Source organism: Theobroma cacao, chromosome 1 (genome assembly GCF_053813885.1).
Source record: "Theobroma cacao isolate CCN51 chromosome 1, ASM5381388v1, whole genome shotgun sequence".
In the NCBI taxonomy this organism is placed as follows: domain Eukaryota; kingdom Viridiplantae; phylum Streptophyta; class Magnoliopsida; order Malvales; family Malvaceae; genus Theobroma; species Theobroma cacao.
This window is the reverse complement of record NC_142639.1, coordinates 9,467,521-9,480,910: the sequence shown is the minus strand read 5'-3', so window position 1 is coordinate 9,480,910 and position 13,390 is coordinate 9,467,521. Positions and strand designations below refer to the sequence as shown.

Below are 13,390 nucleotides of genomic sequence, written 5' to 3'. Positions count from 1 at the left end.
CCTAATTTATTTTTTTCGATATAAATATGCAGTACTTTGATAGTATATCAATTGGTTAGTTATTGCTTTACTTTTATTTATGGTCTGGAAATCTTTGTTGGAGTGGGATTTTTTTGGCTGTGGTTTGTGTCTATGTTTTATATATCCAGACTTTGTAAAGGGTAAAGGGTTATATTTTTACTTGATTTTTGTTCTAGTAAAGGTTGCAAGCTTCTTGAAAGGGTTCGATGATGTACATTCTGTTTTTTGGTATCATAGTAGCCGTTTGTTAACTTGAATTATTTTTCTTGGATGTACTAGTAGTTTTTAATTAGTAAAAAATATATAACATTTGAGATGTAAGAGTATATTTTTGGTAAAACCATCATGTTAAACAAAAAATGTTAAAAATGCTCAAATTAGTCCTCATATGATATATTTTTATTCAATCTAGTTAATGCATTATTGAATTTTGTTAAATTTAATTCATATACTCTACAGTTTTATTCAATTTAACCCATATATTCTACATTTTTATTTAACTTAATCCTATGACATGGTACCAAAAAACTGACATGAAAAAAATTTCAAAAAGAAAGAATTTGAATCTACCCCGTCATCACCATGTCAACATGTTAGACTCATGTTATCACCATATTAGCATAATTTGACATGCTAGAATGCAAAGATTAAATTAACCAATTTTGAGATAAATAGGTTAAATTGACGAAAAAACACACATTAGATATTTTGATCAATTTGCATTACTTAAAAAATCGAGCTATATCCGAATCTTCAAAAAGTGGTAATGAAATTCAAAACACAGAACACTTGCAGAAAGGCACATATATTACATGTTGGGATATACACAGAGTTGTCAACTAATATCCCGGGCCCATATCAATTTTTCTCCTCTTAGATTTCAGAATCAGATCCAACTCCTCTCAACCAAACTAATATACAGATCCATCCGCTTGGTTCAATATTCCTCTACCATTCTGTTTCTGCATCCTGCGGCGTGTAGGCTGGAAAAACATTTCCCCAACCACGTCTTAGAGATAATCAGAAACAACTTCTTGGTTTTCCAAATCCCAAATGACCACTTTCCCGTCCAATCCTGTATTTTTATAGAGCGGATTAATCAGAAAATGAATCCATCAACTCCTATTGAGAGTTATAGCCCGTATGAAATTATTATCCCTTCACCCACCTGAGGTGCTGAAGCGCTTTGTTCTGGGTCCTTCTTTCCTCAGAGGTACAATACAACTACAGTTCCAAAACGAGAAAATGTCAAACATTCAGCTTCGTTATTTGTAGAAATACAAAAACAAAAAAAAATAAAAAAAGGAACATCTTGCCCCAATTTGTGAAAGAAAAGGGATTGTCTCTGCATCAATTATCCACTCCAAATTCGGAAGTACGTGGTTAAATTGATAAGCAGCATCTAGAATGGAACATAAGAGTGCTTTTTTTGTTTTTTGGGGGGGGGGGGGGGGGGGGAGAAATTCCATATCGAATTTAATAAAAATAACAATATGGCAGAGAAGTACTTGATGCAATTCTCATGAACAACTCCATGCGCCCTTGAAGGTTCGACTGTGTCATTGCTCAATCCATGCTTTGATTGACCGTATAGTTTGCCAAATGCTTCTGAAAACTGTAAAGGAATGACAACATAGAAAGCTCAACCTCAAGTTATAAATAGTTTTAAAGAACGCCACATTAGCAGTGAGTTTAAGAAACTAAAAGAGAAATAAGATGTAAAATAGACATTAGATCTCAACTAGACTAGAAAAAGTCTGCACCCATTAGACCAGTTTCTTTTTAAGATCCCAAGTAGCTCTACGTATCAGCCAACTTCATTCTATCGGAGTCATAAATGTTTGGAGCAATGGAATCCAACCCCCTCTCCATGCCTTCCCTAACAACTAAAACACCACCCAAGTTGCTCTATGTATCAGGTAACTTCAGTCTACTGGAGCCAAAAAATTTATCTGAAAAATAGGATCTAATCCTCTCCACATCCTTTTCCCTAACTTCTATAACACCCCTCCCTCCTCCCCAGGCAACAAAAAAAAGAATAAAAAGTTAAAACAAAATGCTTTGGCTCCAATCCAAGGCTTAAAACCTTTCCCCACATTCTTGGGAGGAAGAAGGTACCATTAGGTCACAAAGCCACTGGCAGTGGGCTTCATTTTTCAATTTTCACTACAAGAAACAACTGTTTCAGAGAAAATAAGAATGAAAACAGCAATGTAATCATCTTGGTTTGAGGAATAAGTGAGTGGTATAGATGGAAATAAGCCTAGCTAAATTCTAACTGAAGTTAAATACACAATTTATGCAGTGAGAAATGACCTTCGAATGATATTAACCCATGTTCTCAAAAAGACTTCAATAAGTGGTGTCCACGGTTGCCAAAAGGAAACAGTAAACCATCAAAACATTATAATTAGATTCCTTCTATATCTTACAGAAGACAGTTAATTTGAATTCATAATGTTGGCAACAAATAATACTGATACTTGGATTTTCATATCATTATTAACTATTGAAGTGGTAAAAATTTAGTGAAGATATTTTTCGGATCCATTCCCTTTAGCTATACCAAATATCTGGACAGAATCACAAACACAATACAAGTATAACAAAAGGATTTTTCCACTTCAATGAGAATCAAAGAAGCCCGTATTACAACTAGGCGCCAAGCAAACCCCAAACATAACCAACATGGGATTTATTAACTCAACACTTAATTCTCCTCCTTATACGTCGGAACAACAGACCAATCACATGGCATATACTTCAAGTGCAGGGATCACCTGCCTATTGTGTGGCTTGGACATCATATTTTAGCACAACAATCCTATTACAAATCGGTCACCCAGTGGAGTAGAGTTTGCTCTGATAGTCAACTTATTTGCAATTAGTTTTAGATTGGATTCTCAGCCTAAAATTTACCATGGTATCACAGCCCAGGTTTTTAAGTTTCTTATTGTTCTTGTTCTTTGTTGCCTCTTATTTGTTTGTCAGCATGTTAGGCTCATTTGCTTCAACTGTTAGCATTCAACCTACATGTGCGGGGAAATTATGCTGAGTATGCCATGTCAGTTAAGTATTCAATTAGCTGTGGCCTTACATTCAGGTTGGACCTCTCAACCTATAGCCACTTGGTTGTAAGTTGGATGCTTAATAAATGGGAATGACCAGAGTGGATAATGAGATACCCATATATTGATGTTTTTTAATGTTCACTCTCATTAAAACCGAGTTCAGAAACATACTAAAAAGACTACTTTTTTATGTTTTCTCCACTTCAATGAAAATGGATATATTTGAGAATGACTAGAGTGGCCACAGAGATACCAGCAATATGATCATTGATTTCTTTTAGAACTACTGTTAAGATCATACAGACAAGCCTATTGTTTTAGAAAAAATAGTTGGCTCAAACTAATGTCACAATCCACAAAAGTTGGAGCTTTCCATGATTCATTCAACTGAATAGACAACCTGCAGATCTTACTATCCAATAAGAGCCCTGTCAACAAATCCTTTCATAAAATATTGTGGATATCACCAAAAACTTACCACTTTTACAGTGATAACTCTGTTTAACAGCATGTGCAGAAGTATTAATTTTCTTATATATAAGAATATGTGGAACCAGCCAGGAAATGATCTACATTGTTCTTACAAATTGCTGCCCTTGCCCCCTTCCCCAGACTCAGCCAGAAAATTTTCACACTTACAGGATGTCAATAGCTAAAACTTTTAATGATATACATACCTGAGAACCATATTTTGAACTTGAAGAAGATGCTTTCCTTTCACCAAGGAATCTGATAAAGCTCCTAGAAAACAAGGCCAGAAACCTTAGTAATGTAATGAAGTATAAAAAATTAAAATGATAATGAATCTTACATACCATATTCCTGAATCATCTGCTGCAAAAACCATTGGATTGCAGTCAAATCCCACACCTATGACCATTTTCTCGGAAACAAATAGGACCTGATAGTAATTTTTGAGATTACAGAAAAACTCACGATTAAAAATGATGTTTATGTTGAGGCCCAAAATAAAGGAAGCAAAAAACAATTAACAAGAGTGGATGCTGAATTGCTGACCCACATCACGAAGAGGCAAATTACGGAATGCAACATTCTGGGCCAAAGGGGAAGGACCAACATCATCAACAAAGTATATCATTGAATTATGACCTGTAAATTAAAGAAATAGCAGGTAAGATAAAATTCTTTACAAGCAGGACTCTAATAACAGAAATGTTCCCCCAAAAGAGGGGGAAGGGGGTGGATTTATGAAATTAAATCAAAACTACGGCAGAACCAAATTAATTTAGTAGTTTTAGGCAATGATAGTCACTCAACAACCAAAAATTAAATGCAAAGTTGCATTAGTTTCTAAATAGAAGCAAAACAGACAATTTACCAAGTCAAAAAGCCAAGCTGGTAGTTTAAGGGGAAAAAGTTTTCTCCAAGTCAACAAATACCATGCCACAAACATTGTCTTTGCAAGTGAAAGATAGTTAGAAATATTTCTTACCAACATAAGCCAACGTATTGCCACTTGGTGACCACTTCACACCAAATGCCCATGAAAATGAGAGATCAAGCTGAACAATTTGCTGTTCCAGCAGCATGCGCCAAAAAAGAAAAAAGTTAGTGCTTCTTTGCATGTAAGCAATCATGTAAAATAAATGCCATAATAATAACATAATAACTATTCAAGCAGTCCTGTCATTTAATAAAATTATTGAAGGTTTATTTCTCTTTTTTATCTTCTCATTTTTCTTTTTCTTTTCCCTTCTCTTTTTTACTTTCTTAATTATTTTTGTAGATATTTTATTCTAACAAAACCAAAAAACAAAAATGAGAAGAAAAAAGAAATGAGTCACAAGAGTTGACGTCATACTTTAAATGACCTGGTTTCTTAAGTAACTATATTTGATGTCATTTTTTTATGTTTATTTAGATGAAATCACTTATAGTGACCACATTTAGTACACTTTAAAAAGGTTAGCAATTGGGACAAATTGAAGTTTAGTTAGTAAAATGAGACAAAGGTAAAACTTTAGTGACCAGCCCTGAAATTTACTCTGCAGAACCCTGATTTGAACTAAATCTATGATGAAAGACATAAGAACCTAAGCAAGTGATATTCCGCAAAAATAAAGCATGTAATCAATAGATATATTCTCCGTTCCATCTAGGCAAGAATAATTTTGGTAATTAATTGATTGAACTCCCTATTTCAGGATACTAAGATGAATAAATAACAACAGTATTCCTGCATTATTTCCTTTGAGCTAAATACTTGGACCAATATTTGATTGAATAAAACACAGAATTATCCTTCCAGGATTCTACAGCTTTTGATGCAAAGGCAAATGTAAGAATTAACTTCAACATGTTGACCTTAACCTCTCATAGAACAAACCTAATTGCATTTCCACAGCGTTCAGCTTTCAGGATTTCTGGTGTTCCGTTAGTTTTAATAAGAATCATTACCCCAAACTAAGATTAATAAAAGGAAGAGGCATCACAATAGGCAACTACGAATGTGTATACAGCATAAGTTTAGCCTATGTTTGTCACTACTAAACATAATTTTGACATCATATAGCTTTTTACCAAGATTCAGTTATCACTGGATAAATGTTCTGCAATATGTTTTCTATATTTACAAAGTTGATCTGCCCAAATCTCGTTCACTAGGGAAAGACATTACCCACCAGAGAATATAGAAAACTGCACAAACCTATACTATTGCATAATACATCCTTTCTAATTGACATGTAAACTAGTATCAGTTGCAATTTAACATTGTGAACCACAAAAAGAAGATTAGCTTGCCAAGGATATTACCTCAGCATTCTGGATACTAATGTGTTGAAAACAAAAAGTAAAATTCAGATCATTCATCATTCATGAATTCAGCTATCTAGTTTCAATTATATCACATTAATGTCCTTCAGAAGCAACCAGATTGCATTTGAATTTGGGCCTCCTAATCACTAGAGATTCAATGACCAAAGAAGATTTTCCCTTCTGGCATTAAATTGCACATATTGCAAATTTGATGCACCGCTAACATGGAAAGAAGCAAAATTTAAGCCTATTACCTCTAAAATTTTTGAGATTTTAGTAGGTTGAGTAATTGGTACAGAGTTTTTTAACAACTTTGTACATAGAAATATATGATTTAACCAATAAAAGTTGTGGTACATCTTCCAGCATATCAAATGCATCCGTTAGATATTTACTGCTAAACAGGAAGGAACATATGATACCTCTCCAAACTTTGAATCTGAAGAAGAGCTTGTTTTTGATTCCCTGGATAAATTTTAAGAGGAAACATAATTCATATTCTGCTCACATAGCAATACATGGTAATGACAATAGTTTTTTTGAAAGATGGTAATAACAATAGTTAACATACCTTGTATCAACACCTTTGATAAATGTGGAAAATACTCGGCATTTTCCATCTGTAGATGTTGTTGCAAGTAAAATCTGCAGCAAACGAATTACAAAGTAGAAAATAAGACTTGCAACAAATAGGTTTGTTTCCCAAAAATAGACCATACACCAATTAACAAAATGGAACATACTTAAATCACCAGAGAAGAACAAGATGACGTTCAGAAGGATCTAAAACAAAATTTTCAAATAAAATGGATATGACCCAATGATATTCTACAGGCGAAGACACACCTAATTCTTACCATTTAATGTAACCAACTAACCTAGGTATCCCATGATAAGCAACCTGGTCATCTTACTGCAGTTTATTACAACTTACATGGCTTTGTCCCCATCAAATGAGATATCCAAAACCAACAAGCATGAAGAGTTTCTTCTTACTTTAATCAGGTAATGAAATTCACTGCTTTTTTACTACATTCCTAAAATGAGTATTGATGGTCAGCACAGAGAGTGTCACACATCACAATTCTCAAAACCTCCATCAACTCTCCAATTCCCCTTCACCCACTATTTATCCCATCATAATTCACCGACAACCTCAGCACACCAAAATAAGTGGTTTCATGGAGAGCATTGATCCACTAAAAGTTAGGTTGAGTACAACAGGATCATAGCTTACATTCAATCAATAGAGACGTTCAAGACCCTTTGCCTCAAGAAACCCACTTAAAATGACTTAACATCGGGCATTCTCAATGCAATCAAGCATTTTGCAAATTGCTATATGGCAGGAGCTCATAGAAGACAATAATACAATAACATCTTCAGCATAGAAGTGGCCAATGATGAGTGTGACAAAGGAGAATAAAAAAATAAACAAAGAAAAACAACAAAAAAAAAAAACCCAGACTTTCTCTTTCATGCACATGTGTGTATACATAGGTGTATGTGCATATGTGCACGTTTTTATAATATCCATTTCTTTAACTATGCTTTGAAATTACTGACTTCTAGATAAAATCTATCATCCTCTAAACTTTTCATAGCAAAATGGTTAGTTAGGGATGCTAAGAAATGTCAGGTGTTTAATAAAAGGAAGAAAACAAAGTAGGGTAAATAAGGAGAAAAGGAAAGAAAAGGAAAAGGATAGCGTAAGGGGTTATGCAGCAAAGAGGGACCCAAGAATTAATTGATCCTGTTGGTAGATTGGCATGTCAAGTATACACCTTTGGTCAATCACTTATAGAATTCATCAAGCTTCAAATCATCACCTATATATTCAGTTGACCTCCACCAATTTCATTTATGTGAAGAGTTTAAACCTGAGACTCACATTATCCTTTGAATTGGATGTTGCTATATTGACGGCAAGATAAAGAGCTATACTCTAAACCCACGAAGATGACCTATCTTGCAGTTCTTCAAGGTATTTTCCTACGCCTTTTTCGGCCGGATAAATTGTATGAATGGTGGGAGTTTCAACAATGGATGTAGATTCCCAAGTTGGGCTTGGAGGCAACAACAAGTTCTTGGACCCATGTCGGCATTGGTTCTTACAGATTAGGTGTTTTTATTGAATGGATGTGGTTCCCAAGGTAGGGAAGGCATCTTGGTTGAGTTCAAAACAAGGAAGGCCAAGGTTTCTCTTGGAGCATGAGAAACATCCTTTCATTACAGAGGACCAGAATTTTAATGAAATTGGCGAAGCATGGTGGTAAGTCTTCTTGTGGTTGGCTAGGATTATTGCAGACATCTTCTTTGCCATCCTTATCATTGAGCAGTAGCTCAGTGAACAAGATTTCAAAAAGGTTACATGCTTTCTTCTTACACTATGCAATCATATTCTTATCAAGTTTCGGCTCCTTTTATACAAAGGAAAGTAGTGACGAATATAAGAGATAAGAGGACCTAGAAAGGCTCAAGAATAAGAAAAAGACAATTTTTTGGGGAGTTCAAGTCCATGGCAAGGAAGAATAAGATAATCTAATTTGTCAAGAACTAAAGGAACAAGGTGAAACGTAGAGAAAATAACCATGAGGCAAGTAAGGATTGCGAAGTCTAGTGAGATTAACTAATCTTAATGATATAATAATGAAATCCTTTTGGAAAGTGAAATGGTTTAACCAAAAAACTAAGAATTCAAGCTCATCAAAAGAGAAATGCAAATAGCTCTAACAAGATTAGGGGTTTCAAACATTGGGTATCCTACTTAGATCAAAGTAACATAAACAGAGATTTATGAACCTGCTAGAAAGAGATGGTTTTGTGATTTTTCTCTTTTAACCATCAAAGCTGAGGCTTATGCTAAACGTCTTTAACTTTTATCCTAAATCCTCGTCCCCCAATGTCAAATTTTTCTTCTGAAAGAATATATCACTCACTTGACTACTATGCTAATGGAATGGGAGTCAAACAAAACCTTGTAATACTTGCAGATGCATCAAATCTACCATAAGACAACTTGGCCACATCATAGAATAAATTTTAACAGAAGATTTACATTAAATATAACTAAACTAAAGAGCAAAAAAGATACATTTGCAAAATGAGGTAAGTAGGAAATACGCACATTATTAGGATGCCAAGCAACACTTGTGACAGAGGAATCATGTTTTTTCCTGATAAGTTTGCTAACCCACCTAGAAACAACAAATCACACAAGCATATAGCATCAATCATAAATAAAAAATAGAAAAATCCATGCATAAGATGAATCACCAAATTCAACCATTAGGATCCTGATGCTTTGAAATTCACCCACAGTTGGACACAATCAAAAATGAAGGACTTCATACATACATAAACAAAGTTTGAGGATATTCAGAGAAAGGCAAGGTGAGAACTCAGATGTTACAAAAGGTTACCAGTTATTCTCCTGCTCATAATAGCATATGCACACAGTTTTAGCACCACTTCCAACAGCAAACTTGTTTTCTGGGAGTTTAAGGAGGGGAAGAGATGAATTGGTTAGATTTTTGTCAAATTGCTTGAATAAGAGGACCTCATTACCCTCAGTTTTCCTAAAATGGATGTCATCAAATCATAAGAACCTGAAGATATAAGAATTATCAAAATAATAACACAAAAACAAGCATTAACTTTCAAATAGATAAGCAGACTATCTAAGGAATTTTTTCCTAGCAAGTAATCCAAATGATATTCTAAAGATCCTACTCCACAAACTAATTCATACACCTCTCATACATCAGATGCAAATCTTTTTTATAATCTTCAGCTCAATCATTAGTGAATAAAGCTGCTAGAATAAGGACATGTGAAGTCATTTGTATGAGCTAAATGGTAAATAATCAGTGGTATGCTTCGTTCTTAATAACTGAAGAAGAAAAAATACAAAAACTAATAAATGGAACCAAGAAGGTGTCAATCTGAATAAAAGGCTAATTTATTGTTAGTACAAAGAAGTGAAGAACAATAATCCATGGTGCAATTATGTTTGAGTACCTCTGGGGCTCCACTGAACACAAAGTGCAGCTCGATTGAGCCTAAGAATGACAAGAGTCGGTACCCACTCTGCTCCTTCTTGGTTCCAAACATATCTTCAAAGGTGAACACTAATTTCAGCATTCAAAGTACAAAATAACAGTGCAAAGGAGAAAGAGAAAATAACAAAATAAAAAAGAAGCCAAACACAATGTTCATGAGGCAGTGTCTGCTTGTGTTTGTCCATGCAAAGGGGAAGAGAAATACAGAAAGTGAGAGATCCAACCTGCTAAAATTTATTTTTTTTTTTTTACATGTAGACGAAAAAAGATAAGCACTCACGAATTCCGGTCATGAGATACAGTAACAATTCTGTTTGACCTCCCACTCCAGTCTATCCCAGTAACAATTTGATCATGCTGTGGCAATGTTGACAAAATGAAAATTATCATATTGCTACCAAACCTAATAAAGAACAGAATCATCACCCACAAACGAAGTCACTTCAACAGCTAGATAAATTTTCATTATTTAACAAGAAAATTTATTAACTAAACATGAAGATGGGACAGAATGTCCTTCCAAAAGAACAAAGAAGACTAAACAGGCTCGTTTCTTTTAACATGAAAAGAGTGGATTTTTAAAAGATTTTTTTATTGTGGATCTCTTTTCCTCGTGTTTTGGTATGGTTCTCAACAGGAAACTTCGAGTTTAGATTTTCTATAATATCTTGATCTTTCTCATCTTTAATATTTATTTAAGGCATATTTAGCAATTCTAGCCTAGGAATATTTAAATTTAAGTATTCTTAAATCTCAGATAAATTAATTGCATTTATTTGGTGCAATCCGATTCTGAATGAGACTTCTAGATGAGTTTGGGAATCTTGAAATGTGCTCATATTGCCAGATCAACAACCAGGTTGCTATTTCACTCTTCTTTTCTCACCTTTTAAAGTTTGGATTTCTTGCAACTTTTATTAATCCTATCCACAATTCAAAACTAATCCAGTAAATTTTGCTAGTTGCTTCAGGATTCCTAATTCTGGTTCTCATACACAGAGAATTTTTTCCTGTAAAGTTAAAGCCTAAAAGTGGTCTAAACACAGGCCCATATCATACCATAAGTTGAAACCTAAACTCTGCATCAGTCCTCCATGCTGCTACAGTACTTCTATTTACTTCTTAACAAAGACACAGATTTCAGATATGAATCCAACATGTCAGCATGCAACCTTTAATGCATCCATCATCAAAGTAGTCATCTTATATTTACATTTAGAATCACACTTTTATTCTTCATTATAAAAGAGGCTGCATCTGAATGATTCCAAAATGAAAACTTCCAATCACTATTGGAGATGAGTTTAGGTCATACTGCATACTTATTGGACTAACTCAAATCGTATCAGCTTTGGATAGGGAAAAGAATTGAATAAAGTACCTTCTGAAGAACATGAACTTTCTCCCACTTGTCTTCCAACAATTTATAGATGTGAACCTCATTATTATTTGGGCAAAATGCTACCACTACAAGCAAGAAAAAGCAAATTACGTATCTAAAAAATATTAGATTCACAGGAAACAATATATCATGCAATTTAATATAACAAGGACCAAATCTGTAGTTCTAAAACATATAATAATATAAGCTTCAAACAAATAAGATAAAACAGATATTAATAATAAATAGATCAACTAGAATAAGAAACTAAAATGAAAAGAATCAGTAAATTGAACCATTCATTTCGTTTCCCTTTTCAATTTTACATTTCTAAGACAATAACACATCACAACAACATTAAATTCAACAATAAATTTATTGTCTTTTATTTCCTGCATTTCCTCACCAACCAAACAAGGCATGATGATGAAGAGAGACAAAAGAATTCAGCAAAAAAAGAAAAAAGGAAAGTTACTGGATTGATCGGGACTCCAAGCATGGCAAGTGATGCACTGAGCGAACTGGTGAACGGCGACAGCCGCCATTATTTTCAGCTGACGAATCTGGTATTTTGGGCTGCGAATGCGATGGAGAGAGATCTATGGAGAAGCGAAAGAGAAAGCGATCTCAAATTTTGTTTTTAAAGTCTCCGTTAGGCTTTAAGTAACGAGCAAGTTTGGAAGATACGAAGAATGATTTTGGTGTAGACATTCCAGCGGAACCTTGTACTAACGATCAACTAGTTTAAAACCCGTGCTAACTATGCACTTATTAATACTTAAAAAATTAATAAGATAATTATTATTACCAATATAATATTTAAAAAAATCTAAATTATTTTAAAATTTTTAAATAAATTTTTATTCTTTTATTAATTTCAATCAAATTTTTATTTTAAAATTTTTTAAATATTATTTATATATAATTTTAATAACCTCAATTTATTGAAATATACATATAAATTTCTGAAATTTTAGATAACCTTTTAAATATTTTTCTTGTAACGTTAAATGTGATTTTAGTAACCTAAGTTACCGAAATATTTAATACATGTTACTAAAATTTTATGTACTTCTTTTGTTTTTTAAATACTTTTTCAATAACCTTTTTATATGATTGTGATTTTAATAACCTAAAATCACCGATACACACAAAAGTTTTTTAAATTTTAGATAGCCTTTTAAACTTTTTTGCGGTAATCTTTTATAAGGTTCTTTTTTATTTTTTATTTCACTGTTTTTTTTTTAATTTTATACTAAAGTAAAATGTAAAAAGTGCATTTTAATGAAAAACTAAATAATTTTCTTAACGTTTAAAACGTTGAAAATTATTTTTTATAAGAAAATGCAAATTTTTATTTTATTATTACGTGAAATAATTATGTTTTAATATTTTTTTGTTTAATTATTTTCTCATTTTTATCAAATATAAAGATTTTATTTTTAGTAACTTTGAAGAAAAAGTACAATAGAAAGTAACAATCAATCAAACCCTAACATAAAATAAAGGGGCTAGGAGAAGAGTATGGAAGAATTAATAATGTTATTTTTTATTCAAAGATTTATTTGTTTGTTATTATTTTAATTTGTAAATAACCAGTAATTATCAAATAACAAATACTAACATATATCATAAAGCATAATTTAGCCATCCTATTTTTTTTAAATGGTACTTAAGCCATTGAATTAATAATCTATAATGTATGAAATGGGTACTCCACATCAATGTATACCTTTTCCATTCAAAGCATGCCTTATTATAATTATATTCTTGAAAAAGATCAACTATTTACCACACAACAATATATTGAGTTTGCTTAAATAAATATTCATCATTGAATAATCACATGTGATTTGTAAGAAGTAGTTAATTTTTTTTTTATAATAATGTGTTTAGGTGGCACGTTTTAAATGAAAGTGATATATTTTAATTTAGAGTAACTTATTATGAAATTCTCTCGTTCTTCAATTATGCCACTTAAACATATAACATAAAATTAAAAATATAATGGGTTAACTATTAAATCAATTATTACAACTTGAGAACATTAAGTTAGTAACAATTAAGCTTACTAATTG

General features: G+C 32.7%; 1 protein-coding gene across 1 annotated transcript; it reads right to left on the bottom strand.

The window, feature by feature from the left end:
• Positions 1-725: 725 nt before the first annotated feature.
• LOC18612114 (actin-related protein 2/3 complex subunit 1A) lies at positions 726-12,040 on the bottom strand. The gene is made up of 15 exons (XM_007048721.3): positions 11,788-12,040; positions 11,313-11,398; positions 10,212-10,288; positions 9,891-9,985; positions 9,293-9,362; positions 8,998-9,067; positions 6,442-6,515; positions 6,293-6,335; positions 4,546-4,627; positions 4,114-4,202; positions 3,908-3,993; positions 3,770-3,833; positions 1,530-1,636; positions 1,190-1,245; positions 726-1,096 (listed from the first exon to the last, which is right to left on the bottom strand). The coding sequence occupies exons 1-15, from the start codon at positions 11,855-11,857 to the stop codon at positions 1,032-1,034; spliced, it is 1,134 nt and encodes a 377-aa protein (XP_007048783.1). The 5' UTR covers positions 11,858-12,040; the 3' UTR covers positions 726-1,031.
• Positions 12,041-13,390: the final 1,350 nt, after the last annotated feature.

Bases quoted from the DNA above. Each gene is read 5' to 3' on its own strand.
- LOC18612114 (XM_007048721.3), bottom strand. From the start codon at position 11,857: ATGGCGGCTGTCGCCGTTCACCAGTTCGCTCAGTGCATCACTTGCCAT. The intron at 3,994-4,113 runs GTGGGTCAGCAA...AATTACTATCAG, and splicing joins GTAATTTGCCTCTTCGTGAT to GTCCTATTTGTTTCCGAGAA. The intron at 3,834-3,907 runs GTATGTAAGATT...CTTGTTTTCTAG, and splicing joins GCAGATGATTCAGGAATATG to GAGCTTTATCAGATTCCTTG.